Below are 23264 nucleotides of genomic sequence, written 5' to 3' on the forward strand. Positions count from 1 at the left end.
GAAGGAGAGGAGACAGGATGTAAGGGAGAGGAGGGGACCAGGAGAGGCTCGAAGAAAAGAAGGGACAGGAGAAGAAAACGTATGAGGTGAGTTAACAACACAGGCAGAGGCTTTTTAACTTTTATTTTTTGCTTTCAGTTTAGTGTTTTAAAGTAAAATCATATTATAATGATCCAAGAGTATTTGTATGTTCCCTATCTCCTCCTACATAAGAACCAATCATAATAAAACTTTGCATAAACATTGCATAGAGCACTGTGAGTTCCAGCATCTATAAGGCACGTGCAAATATTTTATACAAATCTGACAATTTTATATATTTGCTTCTTTGACAGTTCAACTGAGCACTGAATTGAATTTGAGATTAGAATTGTGTGTCATAATATAATGTATCATAGTGTGATTGTAGCAAAAGTGTGTGTATTTGTATGTTCCATATCGCCCATGTGTTGCGCAGGGGTTTGCTATTTAATCATAATCCTTCATAGAACAGTCACAAAGCAAACAGCAAATGTCATCTCAAATGGTGATTTTGGTTTTAGTTTACTGGAAGCAGGATTGAAATATTAAGCCAACACAGAAGTGCCAAAAACAGCATTTCCTTCAAATGGGCGGATGGCTCCAAAAATGAGTCATTTCCCACAGACGTCCATGTTAAACTTCCCAAATTCAATCATAAAAATAATACTTTTTCTGCCTGGTACAAAAAATGGATTTGGTCTCTCTAGATAATCCGCCCTTCAGAAAAACTGCTACATGTCCAGCCTACAGTATTTTTTCCTCTGTGATTTTAGTCCATCATCAGGTGGTTGCTAGACAACATAATGATGTCATTATATATGTGGTGTAATTCGTTTTTTGTGGATGTAAATTTGATGTAAAATTAAATTAAAATTTAAAGGACACAGTTAAGTGCCTTGTAAAGCAACTGTTGTTGTGATTTGGCACTGTATAAATAAAACTGAATTGAATTGAACAATGCTGTTATTAAATGTGCGATGTTTATAAAATGACGTGGAAAATGTCAGGGACATATGGACACAGTTCCCATTTCATGTCAATAAAAATAAGATGTTTCGTAAATCATTTCGTGATAACATGACAAACGTTTATGTTATAACCTCATGATGCTTGGAAATTCAGAGCCTTTATCAGGACGTCACGGTCCTGAATCTGTTGACTCAGTGGTTTTTATTCTTATTACTATTATTTTATGTTTCAGGTTGATTCTTAAGATTTTCTGGTTCTTAGGGTTTGGTTTCTGTTCTGTGTCTCTGTTTCGCCCTGGTACCTCGCCTATGTTTCCTCCCTGTTGCCATGTCTGATGTCTGTGTTAAGCTTACGTGTCTTGAGTTTAGTCTGTGTTGCTTCCTGTTCCTGTTGTGTTATCATCTGTTCCCCATCCTTTCGTTGTCAGTTTGTGTATTTAAGCCTTGTGGTGTTTTTGTGTGTTTCCCACCGTGCTCCTCGTCCCTAGTCTCTTGTCTCCAGGTTTCCTAGTGTTTTGTATTCGTTTCTATTTTCGGTTTATTGTTTATTGTTAAGTTTATTGTTTGTGGAGTTTTTTCTGCAGCCTCTTTGAGTTTATTCCTTTGAGTGTCCTGCATTTGTGTCCTGCGTCCTGCCTGCCACAGACTTATCATGACAAGGACATTTAATGACCACTTTCTGAGACGCTAACAATTAGCCACATCACAGGAACCTGTTTCCAACATAACATTCAGACGGGCATAACATTGTTAAGAGCACATTAACACTAACACTCTCCAACAGTTTACACTACAGTTAACTGAATTAACCTTAGCTTTGGTCTATGACAATTATTATGATATTTAGTCAACTAAAACTAAAAGAACTTAGATAGCTATATTATGGCCAAAGCTAAAAAAAAAAAAAAACTAAAGCAAAATTTGCTGTCAAAATTAACACTGATTGTGGGACAATCACTAATTGTGGTTAAGCACTAGCGGGGTGGACAGCCTATCCATCCGGTGAGGCTTAAAAGACATAAGGCGATCGTGGTTCAGGGGGTTGGGAAGCTCATCTGGTAACCAGAAGGTTACCTGTTCGATCCCCAGCTTTGTCTGTCTTGGTCGTTGTGTCCTTGGGCAAGACACCCTAGCAACCAGAGCCGATGGCGCGATATGGCAGCCTCGCTTCTGTCAGTCTGCCCCAGGGCAGCTGTGGCTACAGCTGTAGCTTGCCTCCACCAGTGTGTGAACGTGAGAGTGAATGAATAGTGGAATTGTAATGTAAAGCGCTTTGAGGGTCTCGAAAAGCGCTATATAAATGCAATCCATTATTATTATGTACAACTGAATGTCATCGGCATAGAAATGCCAGAAAGGGTTGACTATACTTGTGTTATTTCGTGCTCTTTGGACTGATAAGTGGTGTCTGTGGTTGTGCTTTACATGTGCACCTTATTGAAAAAGCAGCTTCAAATTGTGGAGTCTAGAAACTAATGGGCTGCTATGTCCACCGTTTATGGCCTGTTATTTACGGTACCTGTAGAGTTTCAGGATGACGGTCCCGTACATGATGGCAAAGCCCAGCAAGCGAACCCACCTCAGGAGGATACATCGAAACACACTGGGACTGAAGTACAGGATCATCACCTACAAAAATGCAGAGCAGAGTTAACTTTCACACATCTCAGGACTCTGATTGTTTTTGGTATTTACAGGAAGGAAGTCAGAGACACAAATGTGGTAAGCACACGAGAAGCAGAGTTGGAGGTGGATTTGACCTCACGAATATCTAACGCCTCCACAGTTCCCTCATCTGTTAGCTTTATGCGGCTCATATGTCAACTTCCAGAGCACGTTTGATGTGAGGAATTTGAGAGCTTATTCCTTTATAGGTCTAGGAGCGCGTTTAGTGATGTTTATCTGCACATTGATTTGCATGTATAGACACACTTGTGTTTCTAAATGTGTGCGGTCCAACCTGTCACGATTTGTCTCTCTGAGCGGTTTCAACAAAGCAATAAAGAATTTGCCGATGGCTGATAAAATGTCAGCCTATCATTTTCTGCATGATGTGAAGTTAATTCACACCTATTACCGCTGCAGAAGAGATTGTAACAGCAGAAGCTGCAGAGACAAGGCTCATGCTGTAAGGATCCAAGCTTTCATTTGCACTTCTCTTTCTACGGTTGCATTTCATTTCATTAGTGTGCAACACAGCGGGAAGCCACATGTTACATTTTCGGTGACCCGAATCCCAGCTTCTGCTCTGAAGATTCAGTGCTGTGACTCTGGCAACGTTCCCACTGAAGCAAGGAAAATACTATCGAAGCGTGACACCTTTCCAACTTGGGGTAATCTCTCCATTCAGTGTGGTCTGAATGAATACACAAACTTTTTTTGTAAGGGAAGGAAGTTTGTGTGATCTTTTGTGAGATCGTGCTACGATTGCCAAACTGTTTTGTGACTTTGTGTTGAGGTAAACGCTGACCTTAACTCCACCTATCCGCTAAAACTATATAGATACATGAACAGTAATTAATCAGTAACTACCACTTCCCACAGAGCATCTTTTTGATTACAGGTTTCTTTTCAGTCTAGCATACGGACTAAAAATGTTAAATGTGGTTTGAAAAGCAAACACAAGTGAGAGTGAAAGACCTGCATCACACTTAGTATCTGTTTCAACAAAATTTCAGTGTCTTTTTTTATGTTTTGCATCTGTTGCATATGTTAACATTGCACATGTGGTGTTATATGTTATAGCTTAAAACTGGCTAATATGTAGATTTATATACATATTGTGCTGTATATAGTAACCATTTATACATAGTATAGTATTTGGAAATATAGTAATATAATATAACATATTATATTGTAATATAGTATTTGGACAAGTGAATTACACCATTGAGGGATTAAATAAATTGTACGTCTGTGTCTTTATCATAGCCATGCCATGTTTCTATCTACCCAGCTGTGTCACACTGAGTAATCTATCCTCTGTTTATATCCAATCCTAGTTCATCCCCTTTATTCCTTTGTCAGATCTTCCTGTTGAACTCGCCCCCTCGTTCTGTTTTCTTTCCCTTTTCTGAATTTGGTATTTGCTGAACTTTTGCTTTAGCCAACAAACGCTCATCCTACTTTTATTTTCAACCTGCATGCGTGTTTTGCAGTTGGATTCTCTCCACTACACACCTTGACAATAACTGCTCGAGCAGAAAGAAGACTATACAATTACTCCTTTTTATAAGATGATGCTTTTTTAAAAACATATATGTGAGCCCTATGCTAGACCAGGTCTTTAGGTACTTTGTATGCTGTGGCTGGATTGAACTCAGTGTAATCAGAACAGGATAGGGAGCTGAAGTGACAGTTTTTCAGTCTGTGATATAGCGCAGCAGAGTAAACAGTGTACAGGTCGGGGAGCTTGTTTGGGGATAACAATGTTATAGCACAAAAATACTTTCTGAATTATATGCTTGGTTTTTTATATGTAAGTTGTTTTACAATAACCAAAAACAGAAGGTTATAGCTTTCCAGCTTTTTGTAATCACCACATAATCTCAGACTTATTGTGGTACAACATAATAAGCAGCATAAATGCATCTCTGAGGCGTAAGGCGAGTGATTTATTCCAGCTCTTACAATGCTTTGGCATTCAAAAGACACCAGCCATTTGCTTTAATTAAGCTTAAGTAACAACAACACCTGTAACCTCTTTTCCTTTTTAGAAAAGAAACAGAACATCTGTGGCAAACCCAGCTGAGCAACAAGCCAACCCCGAGGCTGTAACCGTCTGGCTGTGAGATGCGTTAACAGAGAAGAGAAGCTAAAGTGTAGTGGGGAATATGAATCACAGTGTACATTATTTTACCCACGGAAATGAAGAACAAAGACTATGGTGCAAAGACAGAAAGATGAAAGGACAGAAATATTCAATCTCACAGCATCTTATGCAGGTATTCAGGAAGTTGAAAGCAGAGCCAAGTCTCAACGTGACTCATAACAAATGTCACAGGAACTAATCTGCAGCTTATTACCTCCTCATCACTGATAATGTTGCTGTGATTGTTTCATAATCAAATACAGTCTTAAAAGAGGCAAGATGAATTTCAGAAATGTGGTTCAGCGAGCGGTTAAACTCCCTATTTTCAGCCTTCGCTCTGTTCACACTCACTTCAGCTCCGGTATATAGACATTTCTCTCACCTCTTGATTAAAAATGTGACACACTGAGTCAAAGCATGGAGCATGGCACTCACAGGCTTTTCCTTCCATCCGCAATCATCACAACCTCGCGGAGTCTGTTATTGGTATGCCCGTCATGAGACACTGGGGAGCAGAGTCCATCTCAGACCCAAGAAAAGGAATTATTGCTCTTCCTCTTTAATACTGCAGCTGATAAATTAATTGATATTGGAAGGCAGGCAGGTGTGTGTCAGAATTGGGTCAATTTAAGGAACAGCCTGAACATGACTCACTTATCGATAAGAGGCTTGAAGGAAATTTGTTATTTAATAGCTAAAAGTTGCGAACTACATGTGCTAAAGTAAATTTTAATTGAAATTAATAACAAGTAACATAACAGCATAGGCACAATACATGTATAAATAATCCATATATTAAATAAATACACTTGAATAGTACTATTGCTGAAAATAAACATTAATTAATCCCCAGAGAGGAATCCAAAGCAGTACATGCGATGTTGATGTTAATGTATTATTAAATAGAAAAATTAGAACATTTTCTAACAATGTATCAAGTGAATAATGATTGCTTTTTGTCAGCATTCTGTTAAAATAGGAATCTGACGTCTATCAGTTGCCAGATTTATATATTTGTTTAAATACAGACTTGGTGTCCATGGTTACATTTGCAGAAACGGTCCTGCATGGGTTTGCATTAACCTAATCCTAATGCAAACCCATCAGTTTCAACTGCAGCTCCACCGTGGAAGCATTTAGCTGGCGAACCACAAGTTCCCAGTGAGCTTAGCACTAACCAGCCACTGCTCATTAAAATGTTCCTGAAAAAGAAGACATTGGTCATTTTTTCTTTCTTTTTTTGACAGTTTGAAATATTGTATGGAGCAATTTATTTTGAAGACACAGCTACAGTGAGCTGTTATGAAGAACAGCAGCTTCCCCAGCTTCTCAGCAAGGTAACCAACTCCTTTTGCTCCTTTTACTGCACCCTACTGTTAGCAGACTAATGCCACATGGAGCATCAACTCAAATCACTCACAGCTGCTCAATGATGGAAAAAGGCCAGTTGCCTGACTTCCTATAGCAGTGTGTTTTTGCCATCCCAAGATTTCTGACACATAAAGTATGAAACTACAGTTACAGTTACCAGCGCTAACTAAAATTAACTGGGAATCTTCAGTTCCACTTTAAGTATACTGTATGCAGTCCTGTAAAAACTAAGTATACCCATAAGAATGGACGTAACAGCCAGAATCTGCTAATCAAAGGCACTCGCTTAACTGATCATCAGCAAGTGTGAACACCTAAAAGCAGAAATCTTGGCAGTTTTCTGGTCTGACACATTCAGATGTGTGTTAACAAAATGACACGATCTTCCCAGCAAATTCTCGGGAGACGAAAGTGCAGATGTCTGACGATGAAGTGCACGTCGCATTTAGAGAGAACCAAACAGCATATCACCACAAACACCTCATTCCAACAGTTAAGCACGGTGGTGGAGGGATTATGATCTGGATCATCTTGCAGTGATATCCTCTGTATACCAAAGTGTTATTCACTCAAATGCGAGGCCATCTTTGTGACAACAAAAGCTTGGCTAAAATTGATGTACGAAAGCAAATCTGCAACCGAATGGCTGAAAAAGACAAGAATCATCGTGTCAAAGTTCAGACCTCAGTCTAATTGAAATTCTGTGGTGGGATCTTGGAAGAGCTGGATAAACAAATGCCTGCAAACCTCAACGAACTGAAACAACGTTGTAAAGAAGAGGAGATGAGACGAAGATGATTACTTTAAGTTAATACTGCTAAAGGTGGTTCGATAGGTTACACAATAATGGGGTGCACTTAGTTTTTCATGAGTGTACCGTGAAAATGTTCCTTTTCGTGCTTCACAGTATTTTGATGGTGATATTAACAATTTGAAAGCATGACTTTTAAATGTAGCATAACATATAAAATCTGAGCACGTTCTCCAGCGCCGACGTTAGTAAAATGGTTTTGAGCGCTTGAGAATCAAAGTTTAAGAGTATAAGAATGCTGGAGCCAGTAACACAGCAGAAAAATACACAAAGAAAAACTAGTTTTTGGAACGGATTGAAACAGACAGAAGTAAAGACGGAGCAAACGTGAACAACATCTTAACTACTCAACAGGTTGTTATTTTTCCCTCCTGTTTCAGTGTCTCTCCTCCTTATGTCCATCTGTCTCTCCTGCCTCAGTCTCAGTATAGTCTGTTTTCAGGATTTGCATCCTACTTGGCATCTTCACCTCATCACTTCTTCCAGCTTTCTGCTTCACATGACAGCAAAACAATAAATCTGAACGGCACATAAGAGCTAAAAGTAGCTCTTATGTGCTGCTCCTTCCACCTACATACTGTGCAAAACAAAAACATGCAAATGGAAAATCCATGCACATGACCACAGGAAAATATGAGGCTTTGAAGCTACCTAAACACACTCATGATCCATCCATCACTCTGCCTACACACACACACACACACACACACACACAATACAGGCAGACAGACAGCGTCACAACCTTCTGCAGTACCACTCATGTGGATTACAAAATCACTGGGGACTGCGATAAAAAGCCATATTTTTATATTGCCTAGAAGAGAAGGTGGCCCTCCTGGTTTGCGTCCAACCTCCCAAGCGTCCTCCATCAATTAATCAGTAGAAGTATTTTTAAAACAAGTTGTGCTAGAACTTGATGGACTGTTTAAAAATGCATTGAGCACCAGAGCAGAGCAGCTGCAGCTGAAGAGGTCTGTGGTGGCAGCAAAAAAAAATAGGCAACAGCAACAAACGTTAAAGCTGGGAGAGGGAGGCAGACACAGAGGTGAGAGAGAACATGCAGAGGAGGTAATCAAAGGAAAACATGAAGGGAGGAGGGGGGTGGGGGACAAGGAGGTAAGGTGGAGGAAAGGAGACCTTCATGTGTGTGAGGATGACAGAACGGCAGAGTGTTTTGCGGGTGGGGGATATTTTTGGAACTGGATTATCCTTGGGGTAAACTGGAGTGGATGGATGAATGCAAAAGCAAGAAAGGTGTGGTCACATAAGGATGCAATACCTGCAGCTCTTTGTCTGCTGCAACAAAAAACAGCTTCAGGTTTTTGTTTTTTTCATTCTGGGGGAAATGTCGTGCATACGGTTACACTCCAGTAACTTTAGAATAAGAACAAAATCTTTATCCCCGGACTTAGCCGAGCGATTGGAACTTCTTTCTTTCTGGCTGATTTTTTTCGGCCATCAGGCTTTGTGTTTGAGAAGAGCAGTGGCTCCACTGTTGGCAGTCTGTGCGAGGATTTGAAAGGAGTGAATTCCCTGGCTACATCAGATCTCTGTGTTATACGGCGCGCAGGTTTCTTCCATCTGCCTCCCTTCTAAAGATGGGCTCCTGACGCAGCACTCCAGGTGCAATGTGGGCTGAGTCCAAAAGTGTAAATACACACATATAGAACGCACGCTGTCACCCGAGCACACGTACTGGCTGGCACATACAGCCGACGCAGACAGGCAAAGGCACACGTGGAAGAGAACGCACTTATTCTATAAGTACGCACCAACTGTGATGTCCAGCTCTCTGTTGTTGTAATGATCCTAACTATAGTACTACAACATCTAGCTACAACTGAGGAAATGGGCTTTTTTTTAATGGGATATTTTCACATTACTCCAGTATTCCAGTCCTGGGTTGTTGACCCCCCGCCTTGTTTATGAACTTTCCAGTTTTGTTCTGTTTTTGATATTTTCTGGTGATTCTTAGTTTCCCTTGCTATTTGCCTCGTCACATCTTCCCTGTACCTTTTTGCACTCACCTTCTTTTGAATTATTTCCATGGACTATCAATAAAACCGAGCTTTGACTGCCTAAACCTGCGTGTGGGATCCACATCCACACACTACATGACAAATATTGGACACTGAAAAATGATTTTCTTTCTTGAAAAGGTTTTTTTTTCTCAGCCAAAGCAGACCTTGACCACTCCTTCCCTCTTTTTAAACCTGTAATGCTTAGGATTTGACCATCACACCTCTCTTTTGATATCTACTTTATGGCCAATAACTGCATTAGAAGAGCTTCATAGATGGTGAAATCACATCTCAAACCTATTTCCATCTGTTTGGATATATGTGCGGTTTGTGTTTGTTCTCTAGTTTTCTTTTATAACACCATGAATGTCAGGAGAGACTTTTACCAATGCCCATCACTATTTCTTCTCCATCTCAGTGACAAGAGGCTGTTTGTGGTGCTCTAAAGAGTGGCCTTTAAGCTCAGGTGCAAAATTGTGCCTGCAATGTGCAGACAAAAGCATGCATGCCTCATGGTAATTCATGCAAGCCCACTGGTCCATCAGTTATTTATCAAATAAAACCTTAAAACTAGTCATTATAATGAACACATGCTTTTGTTTGCAAGTTTGTTTGAGCGCACTCTGTCTCTCTCCTGACAAAGCATACCCAGACGTACCCAGCTGCTTGTTTCCCTGAGACTTCTGAGAACTTTTATATTTAAAAAAATGAAGTAGCAGTAAACTGGTGGGTGGCATGCAAGATCAATATGGACACTTACTGGGAAGTAGAGAAGTAGCGCACCAAACAAGATGGCTTCCAGCAGAATGAGACCAGATGTACGAATGCTCTGTTAACAAGGAGAGAGAAAGACAAAATCTCATGAATCAATGACAGCGAGAGCTTGGTTATTTATGGATTGCTGAAGGATACTGAAAAAGAATGATTGGCCTGATGGTATCAGACGCTGAGGCTGCTGACGGGCATGCAAAAGTACCTATAATGTTGCTGCTGCTTGTATTGATATTTGTTCTGGATTTGCAGTGAGCCTTTCTTCACATTCATTTTCTCTCTTGTATCTGCTTTGTCCTTTGGGGCCACCATAGTTTACCTTTCAGATTCTGCTGCTGCAAGTCAGACATAACAGCCACGACTTGCATGCAACTGCACGAAAATGCAAATGATACATCGCACAAATATATAAAATATATGTCTCTTAGTGACGACAGAACTTTTCTGGGTTGTATTTAATTACCACATTACCACATATAAGATTTTTTTATGTTCATCCAAAGGCCTCCAGGGACATCTCTTGTGAAGTGAAGAAATATGGGAAGTTCTGAGGCAACAACACGATTGTCTATAAATAGATCACCAGGAAAGATTTAAATGCCAGAGGAGTGATTGTAAATATTAATTATTATCCTAGACTGCAAGAATGTCACACTGAAATGAAGGAGGGCTGGGTACGGTTGATGGTAATGATGTCAGTGTAATAAGACAATAAAAATTACATAAAAATTAAAATAAAATAAGATAAAATCAACTGGTCTGTCTTTATTTGGCTTTATTCTTGATAGAATACGATGGAAATTTGTGTGAATTCGCAATGCTTTAAGAAGCAGCTGTATGTCGTAAATAAAGCAATATTTTTTTTTCCAGTTTCTACGTTGCATACTGAAATTATTTGAGGACTGTGACAAAGTGGGTGAGAAGACCATTTGTCTACATTCTTAGTTAACATTCTTGTTTTGATTTAACCATATTTCACATGTAATCTGCAATAGGCAAACATCTAGTGATGGGACGTTCTGTATCGAGGCTTCGGAGCGTGTGTCGAGTAATGGAGGGGGCGTTTCCGCGAAGCGCGTATCGAGGCTTGCTTCATTTATGGGAGGAGCTGAAAATGATGACGTCCGAAGCCTCGCTGCCCGGCTGTACCACGTGACTGGTTCATGAAGTGGTTCGAACTTTGCCGCGAGATATGACAGCGATATAAACCCCTCAGACTTCATTCAAAAATGTGGGTGTTTGATGGAGAGTTGCGGTTAGTGAGAGTTTGGAGACCGTTTGGAGGTTTATGAGAGTGAGGAGAGAAAGTCAGGAGAGAATGGAGCCAGCTAAGAAGAGGAGGCTGTCCTCCCCTGTGTGGGAACATTTTGATCTTATTCCTCCCAACAAGGTATGTAAATTTCTACAGAAGATGTATTTTCATGATACTGATGGTGCAATACAATTTATGTTGAGCTGTCTTGACTTTTGTACAAGGTGAAGTGTTTTCTATGTGCCAGGGAGCTGGGATATAACAACAACACCTCATCCATGCTTAGGCACTACAGAGCTTTGCATGAGAATAAGGGGGACACCGATTGTGGAGCAAGACCAGGTGAGCCATCAAATGCCATGATAATATAGCATGCAGTAATGTTACTAAATGATATAACAATATTATACAACTGTTATAAGTTACGTATGTGATATTTATATTTGTGCTTTATCTTTATTGTCTTTCCTCAGGAGAACAATCTCAAATAGATGAAGACCTGGTCAGCATGGTGATTGAGGACTCCCAGCCATTTAGCATTGTGGAGGACAAAGGATTCAAAAGATTTGTTAAATCATTAAATCCTAGCTATGTTCTCCCCACTAAAAAGGTCATAAAAGCAGTGAAAATTTAGTTTTTACAGAATAAAATGTGAACAGGCAGGACTGAGGCTCAAAGCCTCAGTGTGTAGCTGTCCATACCTCAACGTTACAAAAGCACAACCACTGTCCACACCCCAACCACACCTCACCTCACAGTAAATGATCATTTCCATTTCAAGCATTTCCAAATAATCATTTCCCATACTGCCACTATAAATATACACAGTATACTGCCATCACTACAATATACATGTTTTACACACTCCTTTTGTTGTTGACATTTACAGGCTGTGTGCAAAATGCCACACTCTTCAAATTCATGCCAGCTATTATTTTTACGTCCAGTAGGTGTCCTGCTAGAGCAAATGAAGCTTCATGAAGCTTCGCGTTGGGGTGAACCAATTGGATGAAAAGCTTCAGTGCTTCATGGGGCTTCATCTGCCCATCACTACAAACATCTACTATCCCGGGTTTGTTTATGTTCTGCACTTTTACAGATTATATAATATAACATCTTGGTTTAAATCAATTCATGCAAGTTTGTTAAGTTAACATGTTATTTATTTCAACTGTTAATTTGTATTGTTTGAACTTACCTTTACCTACCTGTCTTCCAGAAGCAAAAGGAGAAAATGTAGTTCTACTTCCTGCTTTATACCTTCTGGGTTCATCTGAGGTCACAGGAAGAGACCAAGGGCAGGAGGGGAAGAATTCTTATAATTTAATAAAGTTGATTTTAAAGGGTTTATAAAGAAATAGATTTAATGTTGTGATATGTATTGATTACACCAGAGTTTATGTTGCCAGTCAAGAGGAGTAGTAGAGGATGAATATAATCATGTTCATCTCACCTACCTACTGAATGGAATAGTCCAGAGGAGAAAGTGTTTGATTAAGGGGACTATTTAAGCAGACGAACGCAGGTGTTTCAGAAGAAGGGTTCAGGTCAGTGTAGCTGTGTGCAGTTTGACCTTAATTTCCGTTGATTTAAGTTCAGTTATGTTTATTTGAATTGAGTTAATTATAGAGTTGAGTTTCTTATTTGTTTCTTTGTAAATATTCTTGGGCCACAGAATGGTGAATAAATCACTTGCTACACTGGACAGCATCAGTCTCCTGCACTTCTTTGACCGCTTAAGTCGAGTCTTACCACAAGGACAAAATCTCAAATGTCCTCTTTTAATCTGGGCATGTAATTCGTTGAACTGCATGCGGCCAGGGAGGGCAGGGAGGATCTTTTGCTACTCTGATGGCTTAGTACTGTGAAGGCATGATCAGCTGTAACACAGCGGTTCCTATTTTCAAAACATTCGTGAGTTTGTCATAATCACTCAGTTTGAATTTAATCCCTGAAACCTTCGTCTTTATTTAATTTAAAATAATTTTCCATGACATTTCACTGACATTTCCAGTTAATCTTCGCTATGGAGGTTGTTTCAAATTAGGCAAAAAATACCAAAATTGAAGAGTAGGGGAGACTGTCAGTGTGTAGTTTGGGATAAGCTCTAAAACTGTTAGGCCGTACAATTTCAGCATCCATCCACTTATTACCATATGCAGCATAGCGTCATTGTGGACCAAATATCCAGGTACACTCCGGACAGGTCGCCATTCCATGGCGGGGACAGTTTAATGACACAGTTTAGTATTATCTTCCTTGTGCGAGTGTGGGGGATCTGTGCTGGGCCCTACCCTTTTCTCATTATACTTGCTTCCTTTAAGTGCCATCTTTGAGAAATACCATATTGCTTATCACTATTATGCAGATGATATCCAGCTCTATTTTGAGCTAAACGACGATCTTGCTCTGTCTCTGAATAGCCTCCGAGAATGCATGTCTGAGGCCAAGAAGTGGTTGTTGTCGAATTCTCTTATCCTTAATGAGAAGAAAACCGAGATTATGATTTTTGGTAGTAATGCCCTTCGTGCCAAACTTCGGGATGCCTTTGGTTTTCTTAGTTGTTCTCTCTCTGATACTGTCAGGAATCTGGGTGTCTTATTTGACAGCTCCTTTTCATTTGACAAACAAGTGTCTGCTGTTGTCAGATCTAGTTTTTACCAGCTTCGTCTTATCTCTAAGGCTAGGCGCTATATCCCGCATAAAGATCTCGAAAAGCTCATCCACGCCTTTGTAACGTCGAGGCTAGACTATTGTAATTCACTTTATTGTGGTCTCCACTCTTCCCTTTTACAGAGATTACAGACAGTTCAGAATGCTGCAGCTCGCATTCTAACTAAAACCAGCAAGTTTGCCCACATTACTCCTGTCCTTGCCGATCTGCACTGGTTGCCTGTCAAATATCGTATTCAATTTAAAATTTTGTTGTTTACTTTTAAAATTACTAACAACACTGCACCCAGCTACCTTAAGGACCTTTTAAACCCTTATGCTCCTGCCAGGGCTTTAAGGTCATCGTCACAGTTACTGCTGGCTCAGCCCAGATCTCGACTTAAGACTAGAGGTGATCGATCGTTTGCTCTTGTTGCACCTGTGCTTTGGAACAATCTCCCGATTGGCATCCGGGCATCTGATTCTATTCATTCTTTTAAATCACAGCTTAAAACATATCTTTTTAAACTTGCCTTCTCCACCTTTTAATTGCTGGTTTGTTTGTTTGTTTGTTTGGTTGCTGTGACCTATTGACCTCTTGTATTAATTCCCTCCTATCTTTCTATTGGTGTTTTTTATTATGGTGGTACAGCTTTTATCTTGCTATTACCCATGTGCTGTAGTCATTCTTATTGGTAGCTTTTATCTATGAACATAACTCCTTATTTTTATTTATCCGTTATCAATGTTTGAACCTTTTATTGTTTTATGTAAAGCACTTTGGTATGCCCAAGGCTTTTAAATGTGCTCTATAAATAAAGATTGTTGTTGTTGTTGTTGTTGTTGTTGTTGTTGTTGCTGTGGTCCCTTTAGTCTTTAGGTGAAAAAAAAAGTATAATGTAATCTTGCAATCTTCAGGTATTCTTTGGGTATTCTTCGCCAAGGAGGTTATGCTTTTAGTAGTGTTTGCGTATGTGCGTGTCATTTTTAATGTTTGTACCACAGCTTGAAAGTTTTTGAATGAATTCTGATGAAACTTATACGGGTGTAGAGTCAGGTCATGAAAATGTGCCTTAGTTTCAAAAGCTGACAAAAATTTTATAGCTTCCACATTATGATTCTTATAAGTGTGGTGTGTATTGTTAACATAAAGAAAGTACCTTATAGAGTAAAATAGCCTGTCACATGTGACCTCTGACCTCTCCTTCAAGGTCAATAGACTGATCTATAGGTCAAAGTGATTTACAGAGCTATTTTTAAAAAAAGTAAAAACTATGTGTATTACTGCCGTTGTTTTTATTGACAACACATAGGATTATAGGGAATATATATGTGGATTCTAATATGTTATTTTAACCTCTTCTTTAAGATCAAATAAGCTCAAACCTTCATAAAATGTATCTTATCTTTAAATCGTTGCTTGAAATTCTGCTGCCTTTCTTTGTATTTTCAGCATTTAGGAAATGATTCTGGTATATGGGGATTCTAAATATCACTTTTTTTAGTTTGCATCCAAATAGCATGTCTTATTTGACCTCTAACCTCACTTTTACACTTAAAATCTGCCAATTATGTCAAGTATATATTAAAATGGGTTTCAACAAAGCCTTTGCACTTGTTTTTGTTGTGCTACAAATGTCTTAAACTACATTTAAAAAGAACAAAGAAAGCAAAATGAATGTATACAAAACACAAAATGATTCCCTCAAATGTAAATCCTGCCCACAGAGCTGCCTTGGTGGAGGTTTCCTCTCTCAGAGTGCTTCTAGGTTTTTGACTATTTCAAATTCTCTCTAAACTTTGCACTGAAAAAAAAATGAGGTTATGAGTGCAGGCCGGCGTAAGCTCTACTGACATCACCACACATGCCAAACTCCCTCCAAAGTCTAAACTAAGTAGTAGAATAAGCTGTTAAGCATGTCCCTATCCACATTAGAAAAGCATGCAACCGATAATTTGCATTCTCCTTACCTTGTTTCTCCTGAAGTGGTAGACCACCACCATACTGGCCAAGTCCAGCATCATGCAGAGACCCTGGAAGGAGGCCACAGAGAGCCTCAGAGCACCGTCCTCCTGCACCAGGCAGGGCGTGTCATCCCGGCAGTAGGGACAGCCCTCGCGGCACGGCAGGCACTTGCTGGACACGTCGGAGGATTCGTCTCTGTGAGAGCCCTGCTCCTTACCTGAAGATGTGAATACACTTTAGATTTGTTTCATTATCACTTATCTTATGTTGTTCAAGTTCAAAGAAAGAAAGCCTTTGCAAATTCAAATCTAATCACATCTCGGGACACAGGTCTGATTAGCACTGCAATTAATTTGCATTTAGCTGTCACAGGCTGACTCCTTATTAAATGCTCAGTTAATCAATTTCAAGGCAAAGAAAGCATCAAGCCAATGAATCAAAAAGCCTTGGGGAGATAATTACAAGAATGCAGCCTGTAATTAAGCAAATGATGGATAATGAAGGCGAGGAAGATACAATATTGTGTCACTGCTCTCTTCCTCAGTCTTGTTTGCGTAATTGTAGTAATATCAGCATGTGACACACATGGATTTGGATGGGGTTTATCAATTCTATCCATGATTTTTTTTTTTTTTTCCCGTTGAGAACGTTCATTTTTAGCATGAACTGGTTCCTTTGAAACCTAAATTTAATCAATTACGTGTAAAGACACGACAGATGATGCAAGAAATATAATTCTTAATTCCAGGATGTCAGCTGCAATGGGATTTGCAGTCAATCTGTAGCTGAAATCCTTCATTTTTTTTCAAACACACAGACATGCAGCTCCTCGAGCAAATGATGTTTGATAAGCATGTAATTCCTCTGTAGGTCCCAGAGCTCATACGGTATGCAAATGCGGCGCAGTTGCACAATGCTTCAGCAGAGCGTGATTGTAAGAGAATGTGCTGAAATTTCTTTGATAGTGGTTAAAAACAATTTTAAGCAAGAAGTGAATTTAAGTAGCCACTGAAGTGGTTTCATTCGGCTGAGAAAAGAATGCATGGTGGTAACTGTGATCTGAGACTCTGTATTTTTGCTGTGAATCACAGAGAAGCTGAATTTCAGCTAATATGTGTTTAGATACGCACAATAAGTGTTCACCATGACAGGATGTTATTTTCTGTGTTTGCATCCTTATGCAAATTCATAATGAATGTGAGCGTGATTCATGCTGCAACTGGCACAGACTGTCTCATCAATGTCTGCCCTTTAAACTCCTCATACATAGATACGCTCTATTATGTACATTTGTTAAACTGGCCATTAATGCAGATACCTAATCAGCCACTCACATGGCAAAAACTCAACAACAATTTATGCCTGCAGATATGGTCAAAATGAGCTACATCAAACTGAAGCAGAATGGGGAAGAAAGGTGATTTAAATGACTTTGAATGTGGTTGTAGGGCTGGACTGAGGATCCCAGAAGCTGCTGATTTACTGGGATTTTTCCACACAACAATCTCTAGAGTTTACAGAGCCACCAAGATATGCAGAAGAGCATCTCTGCACAACACTTGGAACCTTGAAGCAGATGGGCTAAAGCAGCAGAAGACCACACATGCTGTCAGCTGAGAACAGGAAACTGAGGTTCACCAAAACTGGACAATTAAAGACTGGAAAAACATTGCCTGGTCTGAGAAGTCCCCAATTCTGCTGCAGCATTCAGATGGAAGGATCAGAGTAAAGAATGGATCCATTCTGCCCTTTCTCAGTATTTCAGGCTGGCATTGGTGTAGTAATGATGCAGGGGATTTATTTCTTTGCATACTTTGTGTTATTTGAATACCAGCACCTACCTGACAATTGTTGATGACCATGTCCAGCCCTTTATGAACACAGTGTACCCCTGTTCTGATGGCTGCTTCCAGCAGAATAGCGCACCATGGCTCAAAGCGCAAACGACCTCAAACTGGTTTCTTGAACATGACAATGAGTTCATTGTACACAAATGGCCTCCACAGTCAGCAGATCTCAGTCCAATAGAGCGTGACTGTTAATAAAGGTCTGGGTGGAAATCAATAGTGTCAAAAAAACAAGCAAGAAATGTCTAAAAGTGTTGAAATAGAGTATTGTGTTTACAAAGAGACTAAGTCCAGATAGGAAAAATGTTTTAATATTTAAAAAAAGATGAGAAGATGTCTAAAAAACACTCCGGAGGCCCATGCTGCGTGTACTTTTGACAGTCCCTAACCTCAGCTTGTCAATTTCCATCTACTTTCAAATGCCAGATGTCAATAAATAAGCACCAACTGTGGCGCATGAGTCAAGCTGAGTCAAACCGGACCTTGTTTTAGCCCACAGCCCATTTGTTGAGTTGTTGTTGTCAAACTACTGAGCTTACTCCATTACTGAAGAAAAATGTCCTCGACCGACTTGCTGTAAAGACTGAATTTCTCCGAGTGTTATAAGGTGTGTGTGGCAGGTTTACATTCGACAACCAGAGCACGTTGGGGATTTTTGGCAGTGTTGGTTTAAACAAATAGCAAATAACTTCTGGCCCAGCTGTGGCTCACACCGCACACATTATTCTGGTCTACATACTGAACCAAATGGCACAACTGTGACATCTCAACCTGAGGATCACATGCACAGTCAATTTAGTCTAAAGTATTCACATTACTTTATTACTGCGTTATTTGAAAGATGAGAATATAAACAGCTCAAAGATGAAGTATGTAGTTAGATCCTTCAACAAAGCCCTAATAACCAAAATCAGATGAATGCTGAAATTAATACAATACAGCCACCAGCCTCTCTCCTCTGTATCCCAGGGGCTATACAGAGAAACAGCATATTACCTTGTGCTGGCACAAGTGCAGTCTTTGTTCCATTTCTGTAATACCCATTCTGCCTCAATTGTAATAATAGACAAAATACAAATTAGTTTTGAAAAATCCAATTAAAAATAATACATAAGTACATCAAATGCAAAGGTTTTAAAGTGGGTACTTATTGCAAGCTATTACTCAGATTATGGTGAACTATTTTTTCTTCTTTCAGATGCTCAAGTTAAGAGGTTAGCCAAGTAGATCATGTGTTTTCATCTCCTTCCGTCCCGTGCATCCTTCTCTGCCACACCACATTTTGTGTGCATGTCCTCCTTCACCACATCCTATTTCCTCTCTCCCAGCAGCATCATTTTCCCGACACACCGGGCATCTTTCCGCCGCACAGCTCAGTCTCAGTCTTTTCCCTTGAACCCTCCAATCTAAGCTGTTCTTACACTCATTCCTGAGTAACAACGGAAATTAGCATCATCTACATCTGTGTTTGTGTGTGTGTTACGGCTGCCATGATTACACTATCAAAATCATCAACGACTAATTTAATAGTCAAACTCGTTGTTTGAAGCTGTGTAAGGTCCTGAAAGACGCAGGAATAAGTAGCAGAATTTAAGAGTGTAATAATGGACTGAAACAGAAGATGGCAGCAATGCATCTACAAGGATGCCAGCTGCCGTTAAATGCTGAAGAAGAAGAAGCAGTCTCTGCTATAGTAGCTGTGTCCAAATTCGGAGGCTGCATTTGTAGGCTGATTACGTTACAGCGACACGACGAAGGCTGTCCAAATTTGAAGGCTCCTCCAAATGCGGCCGACAAATGTGTCTTCCTTTTCCCCAGATTTAAAGGATGGGTCGGGTGTATCCTTCGTGGCCCAATCTATCGCAGAATTCAGAGCGCGGCTCAGCCAATTCCAGTTTCCAACAATTGCGGCAGCTACTTAGTTTTAATATTACTCTTTCTGGGTCACAATATAAACTTTTAATTTTAAGGCGAGAATACAGCTGTGTAAACTTTAAATATCTGCTCGGTTTATCAAGACATCACATATTCGCAAAAATGCTCTGACGTTTTCAGAGACGTCTGTTACCCCGCTAGCTCGATAGCTGACCAAGAGGTCAAGGCTCACTGGAGCCGGCGAGAACAGCGAACTCCCGGCACATCGTTGTCAAACCTCCCGCATTCTTTCGCTACTCAGGTTAAACATGATATATAAGTCACTTGTATAACTTATATAGTTATAGTTTTTACACAGCTGAATAAACATCAAACAGAAAACTGATTAAACACAAGTGTGATGGTAGAGAATTTACTCCAGTGTCCTGTTATATTTTAGGAGCAAAGAGCAGACGGCTAATTTTATTAAACTCCACCGAGACAATCTGCAATCAGCTAGCACATACCTTAAACACTTCAAGCTGTAAGCTAATGATTGTTATATGAAAGCAAATGCATGCTGGTGCAATAAGCTGTAGGTTTTACGTCCAATGGGTGCATGATCCGATTAGTCGACTAATTGCAAAAATAATCGGTGACTAGTCGACTATCAAAATAATGGTTTGTGGCAGCACTAGTGTGTGCGTGTTATCTAAAATTTTTGTATCATAAATTTGTGTTTGCATTGTCTTTTGTTTGATTTGAAGATCGAATCATTCTCACAGTGGCTTGAAGGCAGACAGAAGAAAGCTTGGTTCATTTTTCACACATCTGTCACAGGGGCCAGATGTTCACAGTGATACCACGGCTCTCAGTTTGAGCACAGGCGGTCCTTCCAAACCACTTAAACTACTGCAAGTAAAAAGTGCTTTTCAGTTTGTACATTCTTCACAACTGTTGGTTTTTCTCCCTAACGTTGTTTGATTTTTGTAATTTTATTTATTTATTTATTAATTTTGCAAAACTGTACTTGCACAGCTTCTTCAGTTCATTGAGGCTGCTGCAAAGCTCACTGCACGCTTTAGGCATTTGCATTTGTAGTGCATAAATTGTATACTCAAATTTCTTGCTTTGGGTCTCTTTGTGTGTAGCTGCACAAAGACTAAGACTGATGTTCCACAAGTGGAAATCAGGGTTGCAACTGCAATGCAATCTGAGTCACAGCGATTTTTAAAGAGGTGATCTGCATGGGGTTTGGAAGATGAGTCTCTTCACAGACTGAGCATTTTGACTACATCCTTCATCACACTGCATTATAATAAAGCTCCAGCTTAGCATATCAACCCCCCTGGGGTGCTGCATTGTTGGAGTCGGGGATGAGAACCACCGCAGTTGAATGATTATATTGCTCATCAGGGCCAGGCTTTCTGTCCGAGGACACTGCAGCGCTTTCAGTCAAGAAAACCGACATTCAAACCCAAAGCATGATCGGGGGGGCTAAAGTTAACGATATAGTTGAAAAGTGCAAGTCTGAAAAGCAGAACATCAGCAGAGAAATGATCCAAGGCCAAGAGGGTGTGCAAATTTAGTTTTTCTTTTCTTGTTTCTCGCACCTGAATGAAAAATAAGGAATATTGGGAAAATAAGATCGATTGCCAGAGCTGTAGGACAGGCAATAACAGCTTACTGTTCTCTAAACTGCTCTCCTGAACGTCAATTGTCCATATGCAGCGTAGCAAACGCCCCATAAAGCTTAAGATTTCCTCATATATCTCAGAAATGTGCATAGTGTTCTGTTAGGAGATATACTTTAGTGTGCAAGGAATGCAGAAGGTTGTGTCCTGTGTCCTGATTAGTTGGAAAACCAGACACTAGACTTAAAAGGAATGAAGTAAATGAAACAGTGTGTTTATGTGCTCTGAGGCTGGAAACTTACCTGGCTAACTAGTGCTTCTTGCTGTCTTTCGCTGTGTAATGCTTCCATTACGAGTTGAGCTTTATGATGACATTTTTGGTGCTCCTTATTTTTGTTCTTATTCCATGCACATTGTTACAGTCCTAATATGTATATATGTGTTAATCTTTGTGATTGCATTAGAATAAAATAAAATAATTCATCTATCAAATCTTCCCCTTCTCTTTCCCCCTTTTTCTGTGTTTTTATTCACTTGTTTTGTCTTTTACTTTGAGAAACTCGTCTTTCTTGTTTTTCAGTCTTCCTGCCTTTGTGTGTTTTACCTACAATATGTTGTTCCCTGAACTGTGTTACCTGGACCTTGTTTTCACCTTTTCGTATTTGCTCCATATGTTACTTTTCCTCTATGCCAGTTTTCCTTTGTAGATTGTTGCAGGGAATTCATTCTCTGCCTTTTGCTCATTCTCTCTGTAAAACCTAAAATTTGCTGGTTTTCTAGGCTGACCCTTGCTTGCCTGCTCCTAACATACTCTGACGTCTGATTGCTTGGACTGGGAATTTGTGCAGTGAAACTTGTAAAGACTGATTTTTGCTCATAAGTTGTGCTTTTGAGGTCTCATTTGCCTTCATCGGGTGTTACATAATCTTTTGTTAATCTCAGATTTTGGGGGTTATTGAATTATCGCAGCTCTCTCCTCCTATTTATTGAACCCAGCACATTACAAATTCCACCCAAAGCAGAGCTGGACAGTGTTACATTAACAAAACTCCTTTCTCATTATATCTCAACTCTTATTTGCAAGCATCCTTTTAAATGCATCTTTAGTTTGTTAAATGTTGAATGTTTTCAACAAGAAGCAACAAGAGCACACTAAAAAAGAAGAAATATTGGCATCGCTATCAGGTAAAAGACAAATGTGTTTTTAGCAAACTTTTTATTTTAAGCATCTTTATTGAAATTTACAAGACAGTTTTTTATAATTTTACTGTCTCTGAATCTCTATTATTAGAAGTCTGGATGTGCTGAGTGACTGCATGAGCAACTGGTGAGACCCTTTTTTCCTGGTCCACAAGCACCGGTCATAATCTTTCAGCATCATATCAGGTAGGTAACTGTTAGCTATGTGCTTTCAGCTACATAAAACAGACGTCATGCTTTTCCTTATTTTCTGTCATTCTGTAACAATGATGGATGCACATATTAAACATGACCAAAATGCCAAATAATGTGATCACAGCCAGAAGCTCAGACTTCAGACTGTTCTAAGCGCTCTAATCTTGGCTCTGTATCATGTCAGTGAGATTGGATATCTTTAAAGTGATCATCTCAGGCACACAACACAGTAGCCCACCCCTCCTGCTGTTCAAACCTTTTGTTTTAAAAAGGGCAGCTGATTCAAAGAAAGCGTGATTGAAGCGAGCTGAAACAAATAGTTTCAGACACAGGATAAACTAAGGCTCAGTATATGATATATGATTATTTTGAGCTTAGAATCAATAGAAAACAAAATAAATATGTTCCCTGTAATATGCTTATACAGCTTTCTTATTTCATTTACGGCCATCTGAGGTCAAAGATGCTGTTTCAGAGGAGCTAAACTGTCAAACTGCCAGGGTTTGCTCTGAATTTGAGTTTCTGTCTCAAGCTTGGGTTTCTGTTTTGCTGTTAGAGTTTAAAGTTTGATTTGTGTTTTCGTTGGATTTCCCTTCTCTGTTTCTGCCTTGGTTCCTGTTTGTTCCCTAGTTTGACGTCTCATTAAGAGTTAGTATTTACATCTGTATTAGTTCTCTTATTTGCTGTTTTACTATGAAGGTTTTTTTTCCCATGTCTAGGTTAGATGTTTCCTGTCTGTCTGATTGCCTTGATTACGTTCACCTGTGGTGATTATGCACACCTGTGGCTTTCCCATTTTATGTCTATTGCCTAATCAGACCTCTGTGTATACTCACTTGTCACTTTATTAGGTCAAACCTGCTAGCACCTGATTGGATCCCTTTTGACTT

The 23264-nt window shown here is 39.6% G+C and overlaps 1 protein-coding gene across 2 annotated transcripts in view; it reads right to left on the reverse strand.

The window, feature by feature from the left end:
- Nucleotides 1-23264, reverse strand: part of LOC146613845 (metabotropic glycine receptor-like) — a 117220-nt gene that overhangs the window by 19573 nt on the left and 74383 nt on the right. For both annotated transcript variants that reach the window (XM_085378988.1, XM_085378987.1), the window contains exons 4-6: nucleotides 15650-15861; nucleotides 9764-9832; nucleotides 2509-2618 (exon numbers count right to left, since the gene is read on the reverse strand). In XM_085378988.1, the coding sequence (XP_085235114.1) occupies nucleotides 2509-2618; nucleotides 9764-9832; nucleotides 15650-15861 (391 nt within the window). The remainder of the gene's footprint in view (nucleotides 1-2508; nucleotides 2619-9763; nucleotides 9833-15649; nucleotides 15862-23264) is intronic.

The sequence above is a fragment of the Diplotaxodon limnothrissa genome, linkage group LG18 (assembly GCF_057381915.1).
Source record: "Diplotaxodon limnothrissa isolate DT_005_m linkage group LG18, D_limnothrissa_male_GT1.1, whole genome shotgun sequence".
In the NCBI taxonomy this organism is placed as follows: domain Eukaryota; kingdom Metazoa; phylum Chordata; class Actinopteri; order Cichliformes; family Cichlidae; genus Diplotaxodon; species Diplotaxodon limnothrissa.